Source organism: Vigna umbellata, chromosome 5 (assembly GCF_029865625.1).
Source record: "Vigna umbellata cultivar VRB3 chromosome 5, Vumbellata_1.0, whole genome shotgun sequence".
In the NCBI taxonomy this organism is placed as follows: Eukaryota; Viridiplantae; Streptophyta; class Magnoliopsida; order Fabales; family Fabaceae; genus Vigna; species Vigna umbellata.
Window position 1 is genome coordinate 63,074,130 of NC_142169.1, and position 22,255 is coordinate 63,096,384.

The following is a 22,255-nucleotide window of genomic DNA, read 5'->3' on the forward strand; positions in this document are numbered from 1 at the left end:
AATTGGTACCAGAAGTAGCCATTCTTTCAGTCTCAATACCACTAGAGAAACTTGTACACTTTTTGTAAACATGAAAATAAGTTGCAAATCCTAATATAGGAACAAAGAGAAGCACATTTTTTTTTTCTATTCATTGTAGAAGGAGCAGTGCATAATGTCAGTAATGAAACTAGTAAATTGAAGAACAATCTGTGAGTGTACCAGAAATATTGGCACTCTTCCAGTTTCAATACAACCGGAGGCAACTATTTTACCGAATTCTGGTAGATGAACATGGATCTACAGAACTTATTACAAATAAAAAATGAGTTTGAATGAAAGAATAAGCTACCTTAATGGATAACTTCTTTCAATAATTGTGATCCATGATCCTGTAATTAAACCAATAACTCTTACCAGTGTGATCATTCTCCATCCATACGATCCTTATTTAAGCCAACAATGTGATCCTTCCCCATCCATGAGGATACTTGTGTAGAGACAAATAAATCTTAGACTAATCGTGGGGTTTCAGGGAGAAGAGTAATATCCTGAAACACCTGTAACCTGCTTCTCCTAGTTAGCTTCTTCTCCCCACCCGATGAGTCCCGAATTTCCAAGTCTGAAACTTTGTTTGGTGATTTTGATGCTGATTCTGAACTCAGTTCCGGGTTGAAACACAGAGAACGCCTTGCTGTTGGATTCCTTGACAAAATGGCACTCCCAGATGCATAGTATTCATCTTTCTGTTCCAAAGATTCAAGCTTTTTGCTTGACCATTCAGGCTGATTATGTGGCCAAGGACTTTGATAGATTATGTTGGAGTCTTCATTTTCATCATTAAACACTTCTACACCGTCCTCACCATCAAAATTGATGTATCCACTGAAGAAGTCATTCTCTTCGTTTTGTTCTTCTTCTACTATGTCTGCCCAACTCTTCTTCTCATATGGTTTTCCATTTCCGGAAGCAAAGTCATCGATATCATTCTCAACCATGGCATGTGATTCTGACATGATATATCTATGGCCACTGTCTCCTGCAGAAGATTTCTCCTGGTCAGTAAACTCCACTGCTGCTTCTGTATTCAAAGTGTGTAACAAATCAGAACTTGTTACTGTTGTATCTTCATGCTTCAGTAGAGCAGGACCTTCCAGTGTACTTGCCCTCCATTTTTCACTGGCAGGTGAAGACAAACCATTTTCTCTTGCGTTCAGCATCCTCGTGACATGCTTATCTTTGGGAGGAGTCCCAAATGAAGATTTAGAATCTGAATGGACATCTCCCCAAGCTTCCCTTCGATATCCATTGTTGAAGCCCCATGAACATCTTTTTGGCTTTGTGCAAGGAACATACAGATTCAGGTCTCTTCTACCAGGATCAGGGGATTGGTACAATCTCCTCCTGGCATGAGATACATCCCCCTCATCAGGTCTCTTAACTCTATCAGAGCTCTTCCTAGTTGAGTTCTCAAAGCCTTGTGAAGAGCACCGAGGCAAACTCGTCATTGAAAATGGTGCATTATCTGATGATGATGATGTCGTCTCTATCTCAATTAGCATCTGAGAAGCGCGTTCAAATGATTTAGCAAAGGACTCGTCCATCTTTCTATTTTTTGTAGCGGTGCGTACTGCCTGGAGTAGAAACTTTGCTTCTTTGATCTTGTTCATATGCATCAAACATATTGCCAAATTGCACTGTTTGTTCCTATCAACCTCAAAAGACAATGCTTTCCTGTAAAGACAAACAAGGAACTGTTACTTTTCTCTTCAAAGTAAAAGAGATAAAACATAAATTCCACTTTTTATTGCATCTTAAAGGCTCACCGGTAATGTTCTTCAGCAGTTTTATAGTCTTCTTTTTGCAAGTAAGCCCAGGCCAAGTTGCCCAGTATTCTGCATAATACAGAGAAATTCAAAGTCAAGTAAAGGTGCAAGGTCCATAAACTTAATGCAAAATGAAAAAACAGCACGCATGTAAAAGAAAAACCTTGATATCTCTTGCTCAGCAGTTATTTGAATCTTCTTCCCTTGAGACCTTGCTTGTTTTGTAGTCCTTCCCACAAAGGTTATGCCATCTTCAATTAGCTTCAACTTGTGATGAAGCATGGCGATCTCCTCATCAACCCTGCCTGACCTCTGTTTCAACAACATACCATAGAACAATTTTAGTCTTGTCTCACTATGTGTTCAGGTGTACCAACATATATAAAAACTTACAACAGTCATACTCCACTAGTTGAGGTGTTTCAATATACATACGACAACAATTGCCTTATTCCAGTAATAAAGGTGTACCAACATACATCCAATCCCTAAGTCAACAACAGTAAGCTTCTTATCCCACTATGTTATGTATAGCAACATACATGCAACAACAACGGTCTTACCCCACTATGCAAGATTGTAACATCAGACACAGGCGGTTTAAAGCTTAATTCAGTTAACGACACAAAAAACAGCAACAAACAAAACAGGATCCACCAGCTTTTACCTTAAACAGTTCAACCAAAATGTTGTCAAGAGAATCCTGAGATTCCGAAGGACAAAGATGACGGAAAGATTTGATGGCTTCAATTGCCTCATCGGACCTATTCAGTTGCTTCATTACCAAGGCCATGTCCTTCAAGGCACTTTCAACACGATCTCCAGCATTGATGGCAGCCCAAAACAAGGAAATTGCTCTTCCCGGATCCTTATCTACTAACTGTAAAAGAAAAATCATATTAACAGTCAAGTTCTCAGATCCCTTAACAAGACCAATGAAGGAAACAAAACAAACCAATGAATCCCTTAACAATTCAAGTTGTCATTCACGCCCACCCCCTGAATTCTCTAATGGCAAAACACTGAGGGTCTTAATTACTTAGACCATCAGATGCTATCACATTCTTTAACAAAAAAAGAAACACCAAAGAACAAAAGAAAATAAATGTCACAAAAACTTTCTTTCCCGCGAAAATAACCTCAAGACCAAGAAGTGAAGGAACAAGCAAGAACAGCACGTGCCCCAATAAGGAAAACCATCCAAATTCAACAACAACAAAAAGAAGAAAAAAAAAGTTACCTGAACTTGCTTGGCTTTAACATAAGGTGAGTCCCCGGAAGGGACCTTGTGAATTATATGAAAAAGATCATTTTTATTCAAAGAGCTTGGTGATTTCTTTCTCTCTGAAAATGGCACACTGGGAGAGCGTGAACGTATGGTCTTCCATGGAGACGGCGGCTGCGGCGGCGGTGTCATGAAGCACCTCGCCGGCGAGCCTCTTTCAAACAGCATGGCGACAAGAACTTTCTTAACCAGATGACTAAAACTGAATTCTTCAACAGAAGAGAACCCCACTTCTTCTTCTTCTTCCTTCTAGTTGAAGGGTGTGAAGGCGAAAGAGAGAAAGAGAACCAATTTAACAGAGTGGGAAAAGCACACCAGCAATGAGTGCTTCAACGATAGAAAGTGAAAGGAAAACGAAACGAGAAAAGAAAGGTGAAAGAAAAATTTGTAAAAGAAAGTAGCCGTTTTATAATTACTAGCCGTTGGGGTTATTGGGCCAGCGTTTTTCACTTGTGACATCTTTTATATTTGGGCTTCCAAATTGGGCCTAAATTACTCTTCATTATACCTTCAGACACTTTTTATTTCTGTACCCCTATAATTTTTAATTTCATCTCCATAATTTTTAAAGTGATATTTCAGAATTTTAGAAATTTCGAAACATTATTTTCGTAATAGAATTATCAAAATATAATTTTTATAATTTATTTTGAAAATAAAATATTAAAAAAACCTCATAATAAATAAACTTTAAACTTAAGTCCATTGTTCATTCTCTTTTTGTATGTTCATTCCATCTATGTTTTTTTTTCAAAACGGATTTTTACAGGATGAGTTTTTCTTATTCAGAAAGAGTTCATTTTTAATTTTTTTACTTTGACAAAAAAAAAATGTAATATAATAATAGCCCCAACATTGATATCAAATAAATTTAATATTTTTTCAGAAAATCACAATCATTGGTATAAAACAAAATTATCACGTACCAAGCCTCTCGCATAGTGTATTTTTTCTAACTAAAAATATGTAAATAATTTAAATAATTATTATGATAATTAAGAAAATAAATTAATATTATTTTATTTTACAATCAAAGTTTCCAATTTTTTTGTAATGTTTCCATCATAAGATCTTGATATCAATTATTTATATATAACTTCAGATTTTTGCAGGATGCAGTTTATATGATCGATTTATTTTATACATTTTCATGCTCTTTATTTTCTAATACAATTGAAACCTATTTTTATTGCCTCTTGCCTACTGCGGTGAGTGGGGTATGTGTAAAAACAATTAACCCATGAGTCATATAATTTAATAATGTAATAAATATGTAATTAATGAATAAAAACTATATAATATTAATAATGTAATAAGTTCATAATTAATATAGTATTTAACTTATGGTATTAATATGAGAACGTTGTGATTTCATTGCTGAACTATACACTAATTTCTTGAATTTGATTTTAAATTTAAGGAATATGTTAAGAGTTTATGAAAATTTTAATATAATTTATGATAAATACATACAACTGTTAATATAATTTTGATATCAATTTAATAAATAGATTTAAGATTAACTTATAAAATATATTTTAAGATATAGTTTTTTTTACAAAATATGTTAAAGATATATATGATCTGTCCTACGGTCAATTTTTATGTTTCTTGTAATTAAGTAAAACCCATTTATTATTTTGATGAGGATGTTTTAATCTTTAATTTCATTATACTTTTATTTTTTATGGTATTCGATTTATTAAATTGCAAAAGACTCCAACGTATTCTAATATTTTAATTTTAAGTTTAAGTTACAGTATATACAAAAACGTATATATAACAGTATATATAAAGAGGAATTATCTAACAATACTTCATCTAAACCTAATGCGCCGTATGCAAATTAGATCTATCATCATAGTTTTATTTTCGTGCTCTTCATTCACAATAGATACCGTGGAGGGACAAAGTAGTCAATTACTCTTTTTAATACTCAACATCGAATTCGAACTTCAAATTGGTAAGGAAATTTTCTTCTTAACCCTAATTAAGGTTCAACAAACGAGTCTCTTATATATTTTTTTTTTAATTTTCAATCAACAATAAAAATGTTATCCAAAAATGTATTATTAGACGTTGATTCCAAATTTACCCTTTAACTTCGATAATTTATTTAGAAAAATTGTAATCCCATAACTATAAATTCGAGATATGTCATGCGCTAATTAAGGATGAAAAGTTGAACAGGATAAATTTTATTCCCAATTACAATAATTTGAATAAGCTTTTTGTTAATATATTTTAATCGAGTAAAAATTCAATTCAATCCTTTTTATTCAATAAAAATGGGATCCAATCCGTCCACTAACAAATTTTCATGGATGGATATCTTAGAAAATAATTTTTGAACATTTTAAAACCCAAAAAGATTTGGTTAAATTAATTTTCGCTCATTACTTAATAATAGAGAAAAAACTTGATAAATTTACTTGTGAATTTGTGATGATTTTTGATATATCTGAATAAATTAGATAAATTTAGCTATGAATACAAGAAATGGATAATGAATAAATAGATTGTTTTTGACTTGGTATGGAAAAAAATGGGAAAATAATAAAATAAAAGAAGACTAGATAATCAAAACACAAGTAACAATATATTTTATCTTATTTAGTAATGAATTTGAATAGTTAAAAACATAAATTTAATTTATCATGTATTTTATTTCCGGTGTTTAAATTTAAAAATTTTCTCATCATACTCTCTGTTTTTCTTTTCTTTTTCTTAATTTTGTCTTCAGATACATCTACAAATTCTCATTTACTCATGAATCTACACTCAATACCATCAGGAGGAGAAAAAAGAAAAAGAGAAAACAGTGAAAAAAACAGAAAGGTATTCATTCAACTTTAAATTTCGAAGATTCTAATAAGAAATATTCTGCTATGTTCAATTCTGTTCACTGTTGTCAACATACGACCTTTATTTAGACCAGACAGTGAAAAAAAAAAGCTAAACCAAACTAGCTCTTTCATGTGTCATGTGTCAGGGAAGACAGTGACACCGAATTCTCATTATTTTCCACGAGATTTCTACTTATATCACAAACGACAGGGTTTAAAGTCAGAGTTAGAGTGACTCCTCGGTTCCTTCCATCCGAAGCTGCTTTTGGAAGAAGTAGTATCTACAGTTATTTCCTAAAACCTCTTAAATACACACTCAAACTTCTCAGAGGGAAAACTTGACCTTTTGCACTACCCATTTTCAATCAGTTTCTTTGAGTAATGAGTTTAGTTTTATGCCTTCTTGCATCTTCCATGACGTAGAGAAGATAGTTTCTCTAATGGGGTGTTTTTCTTTCACTGGAATTTGAATGTAGGGTGATCAAGGAGGCAAACAGAGCATGGAAGAGGCACTCGTGGGGGATGTTATTGACAACACACAGCAGCAGAACAATACACGTGATGTTCTTCCATTTGCTAGAAGGTGAGTTTAATACAAGGATGTTCCTGTTAACTTTTCTAGGGTTGAATGCGTGCGCGTTAATACACGGATGTCTGAATGTATTATTGTTGTTGTTATAATCTCTCTCATTTCTTTTGATTGGTTTTTGTTTTTTGAGTAGCTATCAACTTGAAGCATTGGATAATGCTTTGCGTGAGAATACCATAGTGTACCTGGAGACTGGTTCCGGCAAGACTTTGATAGCGATCATGCTTCTTCGCAGCTATGCTCATCATCTGAGAAAGCCTTCTTCTTCTATTGCAGTGTTCTTGGTTCCCCAAGTTGTGTTGGTTTCTCAAGTATGTCACTTTTTCTCTGTGATGATGATGCCTTTTTCGAATTTGAGATACATTTTTTTATAGCTTTGTCATTGTCAAGATATCAAGGCAAGAAAGCATTGTCTAAATATCAAGGCAAGAGAGCATAGTATATAACATGATTTCTTTCCTTCGAAAAGCTTTATGTATTTTGCAACCTTCTTTTCTTAAATAGGCAGCATATAATGTGTTTACATTAACATGGGAGATCGCAAGAGATATGCAATAAAGGGAGGATTATAGGAGGTTTCCTATTTATAGGGAGTAATTTATGATAAATCCTAACAGCAATCTACTAAAGGTAGAAAATAATCTAATAAAGACATGATAAAATACATTAACATCCCCCTTAAATTGATGCTGGTAAGTCGACCAATAACAATTTGCCAACAAGAAACTGTTGGTGCTGTCAAGACAAGGTTTTAGTAAACATATCAGCAACTTGAAGATCAATAGAAATGTAAGGTAGAGAGATGACAATGTTGGTTAAGGCTTCCCGAATATAATGACAATCTACTTCAATATGTTTGGGATATTCATGAAACACTATATTTACAACAATATGCATAGCACTCGTATTATCGGCATGCATAGGTGTTGATGTAGGTTGAGAAAACCCAAGCTGCTCCAAAAGACCACATAACCACAAATTTCAACTCAAGCAAATGACACTGAAGGATATTCAGCCTCAGTAGAAGATTTATAGACACAATCTTACTTCTTACATTTCCAAGAAATTAAGACAACACCAAGAAACATACACCAACCTGTAGTAGACCGACAAGTATCTGGTTAGCCTGCCCAATCAATATCATTGTATGCCACAAGATATAAAGATGAGTCTTTGGGAAAGAATAATCCATGTGTATATACCTCTCGTGTGTGAGACTAGACATTAATGGGTGATCTGATAGCGGGTGGAACAATATATCCAACAAACAACAAATATTGCTAGTATAGGCTCTAACAATGGCTCTGATACCATGGTAAGAAGTGGACTTTAAGCCTAAATCAACTCACAAAACCAGCTTGTAAGGTGAGGTCTACACCCACATATATACTCTAAATTGGTCTTATCTTTAGTCGATGTAATACTTCCAACAAGAATAAAGAGTAATAAAGACATAATAAAATACATTAATGGATCAGTATTTTTGCTTCTTAGCCTTTTGTATTCATTGTCTTTTTAACTTGTTATTGATTCACTTTAGCAATCTGAAGTCGTGAAAAAGCATACTGATTTAAAAGTGGGAACGTATTGGGGAGCCATGGGAGTTGACTTCTGGGACGCTGCTATGTGGAAACAAGAAGTGGAGAAACATGAGGTCAGGGTTTTTTTCATTTCTATCAAGACTGAAAGATGCCCTTGTTAACTGTATGAACATGCTCTACTTAATCATAATCCATCTGTATGTGCCTTGTGTGGCATGTTCCTGCGTCCCCTTACTTGAAAGGTGGCTGAATGCTTATTTCTAGTTTGGTAATTAGGGAGCGGTGATTATAAATCATGTGTAGAGACCACATCTAACCTAATTATGCAACTAGAAGAGAATAAAAACTGTATAATTCAAGCCTATACGAGCCTTTCCTTGTCATGCAAATAAAATTTATGGTTGTTTTTATTTTCTGAACTTAATATTTTTACATAACTAATCTCTCGTGACACCCTACGCCACTTTCCATGAGAACACAAGAAATACTCCATTTTCTTTTTTGAGTTTATTGATGAACACCTGACCACAAACTCTTTTTTTTTTTGTTACTTTTGGAATTCATTTCATATTGTCTAATTTTTTTGCATTGTCCTTTTGATTTGTGAAGTATGTACTAGGTTAAAGCTTATAGAATACTTAGACATAGTTTTCTGCTTCTATCTTTATGCTTGATCCAAATGAAACAGAACACAAATGCTTTCTTTTTCCTATTATTCAGTTGACTCGAATATGATGTTCATTGAGTCATTTGTTACTTATAGTATGATGTTTCTGAAATTTATTTTTTGTATGCCGCATGGATAGTTGGTAATTACTGTAAGTAATTCTTTACAATGTTTAGGTGTTTGTCAGGACTCCTGCAATACTACTGAATTGCCCTTTCAATGTTTAGGTGCTTGTCATGACTCCTGCAATATTGCTGAGTTGCCTGAGGCATAGCTTCCTCAAACTTAATATGATTAAGGTTTTAATAATGGACGAGTGCCATCATGCTAGGGGCAAACACCCTTACGCCTGCATCATGACTGTAAGTGTTATATCGTTTCCTTCTTTTAATCTTCACTGGTTTGCGTCTTTGAATTTCTTACTAATTTTTATCATATAATATATGTGAACTTTGACTTCTTCATTAGCATGTTGAAATATAAGTTTAACCTTTCTAAATCATTGTCCTTAAGATTCATTATTAAGTGGGAAAATTAAATCCTCAGCCACAAGGCTGGTGTACAGACTGGGTAGGGTTATGTGCGAGCTGTTGTTGATTGGTGACGGTAAAGTATCCACCTTCTTCTATGACATGAATACCAATAATAAAAAAAGACCCTCCGGTGTGGGTCAGCTATTACTTTTATAAACAACTCTTATATTAGTTTGCTACAGTTATACATGTGGTGTGCACTTATCTCTAGAAACTATCTGATGAAAAAGAAATTTAGGTAGATTCATAGACTTGGGGGCGTTTGGAAGATTTTTTACATTACTTACATGGGTTTCTCTTGATATTAACACCAAACACTTGTGCAGGTGCTTGGTTAAGCCTATGAATTTTTTTTTCAAACATCTTATTGGTTTCAATATGTCGTTGTCATAAATTATAGTAAACTTATCGAGTCAGTAACTGATCTGGACTCTGAACTACTGCATTTTCCAAAATAATTTGAAGAAGGACTTGATGTTGTTTTTAAAAGTAAGTATGCATTAGCATCACTGTGCTATCTGCAATCCCATCTAGGTTGTCTTCACGAAACAATACTAAAAGTAGTGAATGCATGGACTGGGCTCGTACTATCACTCTCATTCTTCAAATTTAACTGTTTCTTTCAATGAGCAATTTCAATAACATTCATAATAGCTAAATGCTCTGCATCAAAAAGCCATGTGTCTACCAAGAGTAATACCAAAAAACCCATCATGGCAAATTTAATGGATGTAGTGAGGTGGTGTGACCTGTTGCATGGCTTCTGAAAATTTGATGTATTGCTGATCGTGTTACTTTATTACTTGAGACTTTAGTTTAAATTGTTGACTTTATTCAATACTATCATGATTTTTCTGATTTTATTTTGTTCTATAAGAGTTGTAACTTTTTTTTTTCGGAGGACAATTACAACCATGTATTGTAAGTTGGTCTTTGCTTGTTATTCATATGCATCATGAGTTTGTTGATTACCTTTGTAAGATTTGATTTCTTGCAGGAGTTCTATCATCACCAATTAAATTTAGGTGTCACCGATCTCCCTCGAATTTTTGGGATGACTGCATCTCCAATTAAGTCAAAAGGTATTCAGTTTAGAGAAAATTTGTACCTCCTTGAATTGCCAGATTTTTTTTCTTTCTCTAATGTTGCTTTTTCTTTTTTAATCCAGTCGGAAATTCGGAATTATCCTGGTCAGAGAATATTCGGACTCTAATTACACTAATGCATTCTAAGGTTGCCCTTTATTTTCTCCCTCTGTTGTACAATTTTATTTACTTTCTTCTTTCTAGTCATGTTATCGTGTTGTTTGAGTGTTATCAACTATATTCTTCCTGTAAATTATAAATAATTGTTGTAATTAAAGATAACCATATGTATATAGATACAGTACAGAGACTATTGATTGAGCCTCCAAGTGATAGATTTTGTGAGAAAGTACCAAAAAGATTAAATTTATGTTAACTTATTTGATTCTTTCTAGTTATTTTTAGCAGTTATTTTCCTAGGTTTTAGGAAACATTTGTGACCATTCGTGACCCAATGTATTAACATGCCTAGAGGTATTTGAACCAGTACCTATATTTGAAAGTTATTTCTTTATTTATTTGAAGAAATGAGACAATATGGTGGGAATAATTTATTCTCATGTGATTAGTAATTGTTTTTGTTGATGTGCTACCATATAGTCCTGCTATGTATTATTTTCTTTGACATCTATTTTGTAATGAAGGTATATACATGTGTAAGTGAAGCTGTCCTCGCAGAGTTCATGCCATCATCAACACCAAAATTCAAGTTTTATAGGGACAGTGGAATTCAATTTGCTTTATTTGAAGACTTAGCTTTGAAACTCAAGATATTAAAAGAGCAGGTGTGTACATTTAAGGATATCAGCTTTTGATATAAACTCTAACAATTAATAGAAAGAAAAATCCCCTTGTGTCAAAAATGGAACTGACTCTGGTCCTTTATAAGTTCTGTCTTATTATCTTTCTGTTGTGCTACTCTCTTTATGTCATAGTTTATTTTTTCTTGAGTTTACTAACAAGGGATATTCTGCTTCTCAGCATGGATCCACTCTAAGAAGTTCAGATTTCACTAAATCATCTGCTGAGTCTGCAGAAAAAAGAATAGCAAAGATTTTTTGCGCTTTAATGTTTTGCCTGGATGAGCTTGGTGTTTGGTTGACTTTAAAGGTTCTCTCCTTTCTTCTGCACAGATTTCATGACTCATGATTCTTCAAGATTTCATAAATATAATTGACGACAACTGTTTGTTTAAGTGACAGGCTGCAGAATCTTTGTCATCCAATGAATTCGAATCATTTTCATGGGGACATTGTGGGGATACAGTTGTTAAAAACTTTATTTTGGCTTGTGTGCAGACACTGAAAACTTACTTACCATGCGGTAATTATTCTACAACCATTGAGAAAAATGATGAAATTTCAACTATAAATCTCTTACTTGTATTTCTAGCATTAATTAATTTTTACACAATGCTTTCTTCTTGCTCAGGTCCTCAGTGGTCTATTGGCAACAATATTAAATCTGATGTGGAGATGGGGCTGTTGACCACCAAAGTTTGTTGTCTTATTGACTCTCTACTTGAGTACAGGTTATAATCATGAGCAGGTTTCTTTTTAAAGATTTATGATGTGGTTCTGAAATCATGTAATATGGGTTATTTTTATGGATGTTCTGGCCTCTAAGCTCTCCTTGTGCTTGTTAAGATGGTTTAAGTTTCTTATTGGACGGTTAAATGCCTTTATGGTTGGTCATTTGGTTAGATAGTGTGAAGTCTCATATATCTCCTTTATTCTTCAGCTCTGGATAGGGCTGTTCATTGGATGGATTTAACCTAATCTTAACCTGTCACCAATAATTCATTCTTCAGCTCACTTATGTCCCAGCAAATACTTAGGCTAGTACTAGGTTGACTCTATTTTGACAACTTGTATAGATTTGGATATTTTGTGCTATATGACAAAATTTGAAAGGTAGAAAACTGATGGATCTTTAGATTACTTCTTTGAAAACTATAGCTATTTATCTGTTATGGAAAGTGTATAAAGTTGAAATGATGTTGGGTTTTAAAATGTTGTGACACCAGGTAGAGTTTGGGATATAACATGAGTCTTAAACGGGCCTAGTTTTTGGAATCTAAGCCTGTTAGTGCTAGCTTCAGATTGGGATGAGTGTTGAACACTGTACCCTATATTAATTTTGTCACAAAATTCGCATTGTGACCTAATATGTTAAACTCCAACTTTTTCTGTGACTGAGATTTTGGACTGTGACATAATATATTAAACCCCATTCTTTATTAATCTTCTTTTGATTTATTACTCTAATTAGTTTACCTTTTGATTGTATATGCAGTTCCAGTGGGATAATGCTATTGTTTTTGTTTGATTGAATGTAGTAAGCTTTTTTATGCTATCATGATGATTAAATCTCTTATATGGATCTACTTTATATGCTACAATTGCAGGGGTTTGACTGACATAAGATGCATAATTTTTGTGCAAAGGGTCGTTACAGCCATTGTCCTTCAGGATCTATTGAATACCTTACTTCCAACAATCAATAACTGGAAGACAAAATTCATTGCTGGACACAAATATCGATTACAAAATCAGTCTAGGAAAGAACAAAATAAAATTGTGGAAGAATTTCATTTGGGTTTGGTATGATGATTTCTTAAGCAATCCACTGTATCATAATAACCAAATGCAGGTCTTATCTACAACAAAAAATTGAATGTGCAGGTTAACATCATTGTTGCAACATCAATTCTTGAAGAAGGTTTAGATGTTCAGACTTGCAATCTAGTTATTAGATTTGATCCATCTCCTACAGTGTGTAGTTTTATACAGTCCCGAGGGCGAGCCAGAATGAAAAATTCAGATTACTTATTAATAGTTAAGAGGTAGTTCCTTTTTTACAATTCTCAGCATCATTATTGCTGTAGTACTTGCACATGTGCTAATTATCCAGCTGAGAGGCAGGATTATAGAGTCAAATCTGAGACAAAATTCTATAGTCAAACCTATACACAGTTAAAGTAAATTTTCCCAAAACTCCATTACTTTATTTTGAATTGCAGTGGGGATTCAGCTACATGTTCTCGACTAGAGAAATACCTTGCAAGTGGGGATATTATGAGGAAGGAGGCATTACGTTATTCTTCACTTCCATGTGATCCTTTAGAAGGTGATCAATTTGACGAAGAAACTTATCGCGTTGCAAACACTGATGCCTTTGCAAATCTTAGTTCTAGCATTAGTTTGATTCACTTGTATTGCTCACGGCTCCCTGCAGATGGGTCAGTTATTTCATTTTTTCCCCCTTACTAAATGTTTGTCTCCTTTATTTTAGGAATCTCAGATATGCTTTCTTTACATTCTGGCTTTATTTTTATCTTGTTTTTCATCATTTATCCCATCTAGATTTAACTCTCAGGTACTTTAAACCAGCTCCAAGGTGGGACAAAGAGACCGCAACTTTATATCTTCCCAAGAGCTGTCCGCTAAAGCCTATTCATGTAGAAGGTGACAAAAATCTCTTAAAGAATATTGCATGCCTTGAAGCATGCAAACAACTTCACAAGATTGGAGCTCTGACAGATAATCTTGTTCCTGATATTGTCATTGAAGAAGCAGAGATGGAGGAATTTGGTAACTAGCATGACTTATTCATTCTCCTCCTTCTATTACGGCCTCTGCCTTCCTTAAAACTTATTTGTTCATTTGAATGCATTCCTCATCGAAACATTATTGCAGGGAATGAACATTATGATGAAAACCAACCAATTTATGCTCCATTTGAATTGGTCAATTGTGTGCCAAATAGTAGTCACACAACTTACCATTGTTATTTGATGGAGTTCAGTCAAAAATTTTGCTATCATACATCTGTGCAAGATCTTTTTCTTGCCTTAAGAATTAAGCTTGATCCAGAAATTGGATGCATGCAATTTGATATGGATTTTGATAAAGGTAGTGTCTCGGTAAAGTTAAGTCACAAAGGAACCATTAATCTTTCCTTAGATCAGGTATGTTGTCTTGTTGTCCTTTAATTGTATTTGGCATATTTGGAAGTGTTAAGAAAAGTCTGTATTTATTGTTTGTTTTTTGTTTTACAGGTTCTTTTATGTAAAAAATTCCAGGTCACTTTGCTTAGAATTCTGATAGACAATTGTATGGATAAGTTCACAACTGGTTTAGACAAATGCTTTTTGAAAGATGATCTTGAGATTGATTATCTTCTGCTTCCAGCTACTGGTAAACATCCAAATTCAAAAATTGATTGGTTAATTGTTAATTCTGTAAATCCATCTAATATTAGGTGTAAGTATCATCAACCCCACATAAGTACAAAAAGTGGTCTAGTTTGCACTTGTAAGCTACAGAATGCATTGGTGTGTACTTCACATGCTGCTGGTAACATTTATTTCTATATCACTACTGGTGTTATGGAATTGGACACAAACTCGCATATGATCCTAAGGAATGGTGAAATAACTACATACAAGAAGTACTTTGATCAATAGTAAGTGCATATTTGTGATTGATGCTTATTCTCTTGTTGCTTAATCCACTAGAGTGGTTATTTTTTTTTCTTTTCCCCAATTTTCAGTCATGGTATTCAATTGCAATTTGAACATCAGCGGCTTCTCAAAGCAAAACACAAGTTTCAAGTTAAAAATCACTGTCATGGACTCAGACAGCGAAAGGAAAGAGGTCTGACCCTTGATTTTTCAATTTGTTTGTTTTATTTTGTTCCTTGATCTCTCCTTGGAGAGATTGGACCAATTATATTTTTCTGCCTTTGCTGTCCTCATATGAATGAAAGATGTCTTTTGATTTTCTTTTTTAATACACAGAAGCATTGTTATAAACTTAATATGAATATGATTTGTATCACACTGCTTCTATTAATGTTTATTTATTTATCAATATCATGATGCCGAATTATACTTGTAGTCTAGTACTTGCTTCAATCATGTTGGGAATAATCCAAGTGAGTCAAAATCCCACGTTAGGTAGAAATGACTAAGTTAAATACTATATAAGAGAAAAGACCATAAACCTATTGATTTAAGGCTTTTGATTAAAAGTGGTGTTAATCCTTTATATGGAGTAAGACTCATATCATATATATAACCTAAAAACCCCTCTACAACATAAGAAAATCTTATCAAAACACTACCCATATATTATCCAATCTGACTCCTAACATTATGTTTTCTGTTTCAGAAGCAAGCCATTCCTTCGTTGAATTACCCCCAGAACTATGCTCTATAGTAATGTCACCGATAACAGATGGTGTAATTTATTCCTTCTCATTTATTCCATCAATCATGCATCGGCTTGAATCATTGCTTTCAGCTTTCAACTTAAAAAAGATGTACTCAGATCATTGCACAGAAAATGAAATTCAAACAACCAAGGTGTGTTATAACTGCTCATTGTTATATTTAGAAATTATTATATTTCCATGTTTTTCTCCAGAATTGACAATTTTGTGTCTTTCTGTCATTTGTCCTTAATAAATATTAAATAAAAAAAATGGTAGTGAAAATGAATTATTTGACTATATGTATACATACATATTTATGTATATGTGTGTATGAACGTGTGTGTGATGTTGATTAGTTCTTGTTAGAAGAAATGTATTATTCGCAATTCTAACGAACAAAACTTAGTAGTAACCCACGTATTATTCGTGGAACAAGGAAAAGCAACAAGTACACTGCCAAGGATCCCAGTATCCTTCCTCACAGGATTCAACAATCCTGTCAACACTCTCTAACAGAAGCAAAAACATATCCCGCAGCAAGGGACTCCCCCACACCTATGTAGTCTTCTTAACATAAGACTAACCCTTATACCACCCAACAGTTAACTATTCTTTCCCATATATTTTCTTCTCACGTAAACATCCCATCCTCTAACATTACCCACCCCTGCATCATCAACCTTGTCCTCAAGGTTGAAGTCTGGAAACTGAGACTTGTTGGTGGCTACATCTTCCCATGTAGCTGCCTCTGGACCTCTCTCTTGCCATTGAATCAGGACTTGCTATATTGATTCCTTGTTTTGCGGAAAGGTCCTACTGTCCAGAATTTTAATGGGAAAACAGGTGGAAACTCTTCCTTTCAACTCTGTTGGCAAATCATTTTCCGCTTGGTGAGTTCTGATTGCTAGCTTCAACTAGGATACGTGAAATCAGGATGAATACGTGGGGTCTCTGATAGTTGCAATCCAAAAGCGACTGGCCCCACCTGTCATATCACCAAAAAAGGGCCATAATATTTTGCTGACAGTTTTGGATGCAACCTCGGCATAGAAGTTTGCCTATGGGGGTGAATCTTCAAATACACCCAATCTCCTACTTTTATTGGTGATGGTCTGCAATGTTTATTTGCAAATTTAGTCATTTGTTATTGTGCCCTTAACCAAATGGAACTTGAGTTGTTTAAGGGCTTCATCCCTAGTCATCAAGTCCTACGACACTACTCCTACAATTGTTTCTCTAGGAATGAATCTCATGAGGGAAGGTGGGTGCTTGCCATACACTACTTCAAAGGGGGTGCACTTGGCTGGTATTATTCTAATATTCAGCCCAAGGTATAAAACTTGCCCATGCTTTTGGTTGTTTTGAACAGAACCATCTTAAGTAAGTTTCCAGGATTCAGTTTAACACCTCAGTTTGTTCATCAGACTCCGAATGGTAGGCGGTACTCATCTTTAATTTTTGTACCTTGTAATCTAAGGATTTCCTTCTAGAATAGACTTAGGAATGTGGGATCCCTATCATTGACAATCGAAGCAGGGATTCCATGTAGGTTTACGTTTACCACCTCGTTCACAAAAATCTCCACTAAAGACTTAGTCAAATATGGATGTTTGATGGGGATGAAGTGACCATACTTACTCAGCCTGTCAACCACCACCAAAACGGTATCAAATCCATTTGACTTAGTTAAGCTTCCCACAAAATCTAAACTAATATCTTCCCATATTGCATTTGGTATAGGCAAGGGTTGCAACAACCCTTGAGGAGATGAAGCCAAATACTTGTGTTGTTGAAAGATCACACATGTTGCCACCAATTTTGTCACCATTTTCTTCATGTCATCCATTACAGGGATTGGGAAGCCCTCGTCTATGTCCTGAAAACACTTGAGTGTCCCCTTGTAGGAATCATATGGTATTCAACCAACGACTTGGGAATCCAAGGGGATTGGGCGGATAAGACCAATCTACCCTTATGATGTAATCTGTTGTGTTCCAATGTGTATTTTGTGTGTGCCTCTGGATTGCCAACTATCTCATTTTTAATTTTCTGCAACACCAGATCTTCCTCCAATTCTTATGATATGGTCCGAAGATCCTGCCAAAAGGGTTTGGACATGACCCTTAGCTTTTTCTCCCCTGAAGTCCTTTCTTCTAATCTCCTAAATAGGGCATCCTCTTCCCTCTTTTCTTGTTGTGCTAACGTTACTGGACGGCCCTTGGAAAAAAACAATTGACGTGGGAAGTACGTCATTTGGAATAGTTAAGGTAACTAATTCCTTCAGGCCTTCCTTCCTTATACCCTCTTTTACCTCAGCAAATACACAATGAAGAGATTGAGAAGAAACTTGTTGGTATGAAATATTTTATTCTAGCCTCTTTTGGTTAATTTGTATTAGTGTCTTCTGAATGTGTGGATTCTGTTTCTTGTTTTTCTTTTCTAGCTGTCAAGTATTTTAAAGATGTTTACAGAAATGGTGCTTGCATTTTACATTGTAGGTGTTGGAAGCAATCACTACGAAAGGGTGCAAAGAGGCCTTTCATTATGAGTCTCTAGAGACTCTTGGTGATTCTTTTTTAAAATATGCTGCCAGTCAATTGCTGTTTAAAACATATCAAAATCACCATGAAGGACTGCTTAGTGTGAAGCGTGAAAAGATCATATCCAATACTGCCCTCTGCAAGTTAGGGTGCAATTCTGGACTTGCGGTACTTTCTATCTCTCTCTCATATTTTTATTCCATTTTTTATCCTCTGCATCTGTTATAAATGCTTTCTATCAGCATTTTTCATATTTACATTTAAAACTTTATTGCATGTTTTTGTCTTTATTCTGCTTTAGAAGTTCTATTTCTGTAAACATATTGGCTGATTTCTTATGATCATAAGGAAGTGTTTATGTATGTAAAATTTGAATTTCAAAATAAGGATTCTAGGAGATTAAGGTTGATGGATAAAATCAGAATACTCAATTTGATTTTATTTTATTTTATTCTAGAAGATTTGGATAGTTAATATCAAGATGAGATTATTGAAATTTGGTATAGAAGATTCTTCTCTATCCTTTCCTTATATTTTTACAGCATTAATGTGTTGTGTTAGCAACACCAATTTATACATTGCTTTAGTGTTATTGCATACTAGTTTTACAACATATATTAGCTTTTTCATATCATGTTTTCCCTTTTAGTGGGTTATTAAACTCTGCTGATGTGGCAGTGTCTCGGCAAAATTTGTTTGAGGTTTTTCTCTCTTCTTGGCACGTGTGACAAATTAATTCTATTAGCATGACTGGTTGCCTCCATGGAATACACGTTTTCATTCTCAAACAATCTACCTTCTCTAAAAAGTATTTCATTCAGCACTTTCCTTATTGCCCTGGAAATTATTAAGCTATTGATTTCCCTGCACTTGGTTACTTGTTGTGTCGGAATTATCTCCCTGAATCCAAATTTCCGTCACATATATCTATTTTGTGATCCGGATGGTTAGGATTTTTTGCTACCCATTCCCTTCCTAAAGATTGATTTCTTCTCCAAAAATTACAAGAATAAGTTGGTTTCTGATATAATGACAAAAAGTAATGAGTGGTTCGCTGTTTTAATTAGTTAGTTAATACTGTTTTTTCCTTAAAGTTTGATAGAAGATTATAATTGTGATTTTTTGGGTCATTGTCATGTTTGTACAAATGTTTTATATGCATCCCCCATAGTAAAATTACTAGATAGGGAGTTAGTTGGTGGCAGGGATGATTAGAGAAATAAAGCATGCTGCCAATTAATATGAGGAAGGGAAGGCAGTGATCGTCTTATCGTTTTTTAGAGTATTGTGGCCTTTGGGTATTAGGAGATGCACACCCTCAGAATTCTGCAAGTTAAACAGTTTTCTTGCTGTAAATCTGATCTACTTTCTATCAGTTTTGTATTTTGAGAAGAAAAGATCTGATTGTTTACTGAAAGAGAAAGGAGTGCCGTGAGCTACTCACTAGTGGTGCATGCACATGAGTACAATGAAATGATATGGTTTTTCCGGCAGGGACTAGTATGGAGAGTGAGCAGAAAAATGTTGAGTGTGTGTGTACAGACTGGTGTGGATCGTTTCCCCCTAAGAGCTATGAGCTCCTCATTGTGGAATAGAACTTCATTTTCAGAATTGTTTCTTGGGTTCCTATCAAAAATCAAATCCAAAATTCACAATATTTGCTGCTAGTAATGTGCTTCCTAATTTGTGCTCTTTGCATGAGTTTACAATATTTATTCTATTGCTGAACTTTTGCTTTATCCCTTCTGTGATGAATTTGTGTGGTTTTAGACTTCTGCGTCATTACATCAAGTTAGGATTGCACTATCATCCTGAAACGTCAGAATTCTGAATTCCTCATTCTTTTGATTCGCAGGGCTTCATACGAAATGCGCCTTTTGATCCTAATGTCTGGATTATTCCTGGTGATTATTCGAGAACTTTTAAATACACAGAGTTGATTACCAAGGGGAAAAAGAATTATGTTTATGGAAAAAGAAAATTAAAACGGAAGATCATTGCTGATGTTGTTGAGGCACTAATTGGTGCCTTCCTCAGCACTGGTGGTGAAAAAGCTGCGTTGATGTTTATGGATTGGGTTGGGATTAAAGTGAGTTTTGATAAAATAGCCTATGATAGGCACTTTGACATTCAACCAGAGAAGCTGGTAAATGTCGAATTTCTGGAATCTAAATTAAAGTACTCATTTCATGACCGTTCTCTTTTAGTGGAAGCTCTAACCCATGGTTCCTACATGCTTCCTGAAGTTCCTAGATGTTATCAGGTACTTACTGTGATTATTATTCATTATATCGAAACACGACAGTGACATTAGTATGTATCTATTATGTATGAATGAACTTTCATGAATTCCATAGTGACTGCCTATCATTTTTAAGTCTAGGTGGGACCTCATAAATAGTAATTCTACACATTCCTCGTTATCAAGCTTGTTTCCTTGTATTTTTGTTAAGTTTTTTTTTTCTTTTATTGCAATTTGTGAATGATATATTCCCTTCCTTGCAGCGATTAGAATTTCTGGGAGATTCAGTCCTTGACTATTTGATAACTTGGTATTTGTACAATAAATATCCTGGCATGTCCCCTGGTCAGTTAACTGACATGAGATCAGCTTCTGTGAATAATGATTGTTATGCATGGTCTACCATTAAACATGGATTGCACAAACATGTACTCCATGCATCACAAGAACTGCATATGCATATTGCTGTCACACTTAACAATTTTGAGAAGTTGTCGTCGTCATCAACTTTTGGATACGAGTGTGAGACATCGCTCCCTAAGGTTAGTTGTAAACATTTGGTTTATAGTTTCACTTGGTTATTATTGTTTGAGCATGGAGTTTATGCTAGCATATATCATCACCATCAGCAGTGTTCGAAAGAGCTCCCTGAAAGTGAACTTGGATATGCAGATAAGGGTGTATCTATTCTATAAATTTCAGGTTTGATACATGCTTACTCCTGCTGTTTATATACAAGTTTACTTCAGAGGAGGATCCTTGAGAGTGTTGAACTAACTACTTAAATAAATATCTCATTATTATGGTTTTTCATTTAGCAATACTATTTGGCATGAATTGTTCTACAAAAACTGTTGGAGAACGGGTGTGGGAAAAAGTTGGATCAGTGGGTAACTTGACGCATCATGCTTTCCATTCTTAAGTTGTCGCTTGAATATCTATTGGTTTCTTAGTTTTAGGGGCAGCAATGTTTCAATTTTCTTGCAATTTTGGAAGACCTTCTCTAAATGAAATATAAATTAGTTCACTATATGCAGTACTCCATGTCATGAACCATTTCCTTGTCGCTGGGACTGTCGAAGGAGAAATAATTACTATACTAATTAATTAAATTATTACTAGTAAAATTGACCAAATTATTGTGTTTCTCCAATGTTAATGGACCCTGGAAAAGTTGTCTTCCATAGTTCATGTGTAAACATGTTACTACTTTGTTCCTGTCATTGGGTCATTTAAATTCTTTGGCAGAATTTATAGATTTAATATGTGTGTATATTTTCTGTGAGTTTTGCAGCACATTTCTCTTAACTCAGATGATCAACTACAATGTATTGATCATTGCAAAAACTCATGAAATTTTTTCTATGATCTGGTAGGTACTTGGAGACATTTTAGAGGCTCTAGCTGGAGCCATTCTTGTTGATTCAGGATATAATAAGGAGGTTGTGTGGCAAAGCATCAAGCCACTTTTGGAACCCCTTGTAACACCTGAAACATTGAAGCTCCATCCAATCAGAGAGTTTTATGAAGTTTGTCAGAAAAAAAGCTATAAAATTATACAAGATGTGGTGTCTCGCAAAGGAGGTGTGACCAATTATAGAATGGAGGTAGAAGCTGATGGGGTTATTCATGAGTATGAGTACATTGGTGCTGTACTTAAGGACACAGCAAAGAAGATTGTTTGTAAGGAACTTTTGAATTCCTTAAAGAAATGATATCATTTGGGTAAATAAGTTTGAAAAAGTTGTTATTGTGTATGCACAAGGGTTAACCAAGTCATTGTAGGATGTAAAAAGACTTGCTAAAATTTCTTAGTTTTATGCAAGTGTTCTAATATTAATCATAATTTAATTCAAGTCCAGTGAAAATTATTTAACGACTGTATAGTTTAATATTTTGTTTTTA

The 22,255-nt window shown here is 34.4% G+C and overlaps 2 protein-coding genes across 6 annotated transcripts; one reads left to right on the top strand and one right to left on the bottom strand.

The window, feature by feature from the left end:
• Positions 1–33: 33 nt before the first annotated feature.
• On the bottom strand, positions 34–3,437 carry MS5 (Tetratricopeptide repeat (TPR)-like superfamily protein). Its single transcript, XM_047294423.2, has 5 exons — positions 3,046–3,437; positions 2,473–2,685; positions 1,969–2,117; positions 1,806–1,874; positions 34–1,713 (listed from the first exon to the last, which is right to left on the bottom strand). Exons 1-5 carry the CDS (start codon positions 3,256–3,258, stop codon positions 492–494), a joined length of 1,866 nt encoding a protein of 621 aa, XP_047150379.1. The 5' UTR covers positions 3,259–3,437; the 3' UTR covers positions 34–491.
• A 2,718-nt stretch (positions 3,438–6,155) lies between these two features.
• On the top strand, positions 6,156–22,206 carry LOC124822430 (endoribonuclease Dicer homolog 2-like). 5 transcript variants are annotated; one of them, XM_088116071.1, is made up of 24 exons: positions 6,156–6,314; positions 6,413–6,519; positions 6,659–6,836; positions 8,066–8,179; positions 8,961–9,095; positions 10,264–10,348; positions 10,435–10,499; positions 10,996–11,136; positions 11,333–11,461; positions 11,554–11,674; positions 11,783–11,882; positions 12,759–12,954; positions 13,036–13,196; positions 13,374–13,592; positions 13,730–13,944; positions 14,050–14,321; positions 14,412–14,818; positions 14,906–15,009; positions 15,526–15,719; positions 18,067–18,276; positions 19,964–20,371; positions 20,614–20,892; positions 20,980–21,052; positions 21,727–21,863. In XM_088116071.1, exons 2-23 carry the CDS (start codon positions 6,437–6,439, stop codon positions 21,043–21,045), a joined length of 3,882 nt encoding a protein of 1,293 aa, XP_087972197.1. In that variant the 5' UTR covers positions 6,156–6,314; positions 6,413–6,436; the 3' UTR covers positions 21,046–21,052; positions 21,727–21,863. The 5 variants fall into 5 exon arrangements, with proteins under 5 accessions (XP_087972197.1, XP_087972198.1, XP_047150385.1 ...); XM_088116072.1 differs by having other exon boundaries at positions 20,983–21,052; XM_047294429.2 differs by lacking the exon at positions 20,980–21,052 and having other exon boundaries at positions 6,157–6,314; positions 21,727–22,206.
• Positions 22,207–22,255: the final 49 nt, after the last annotated feature.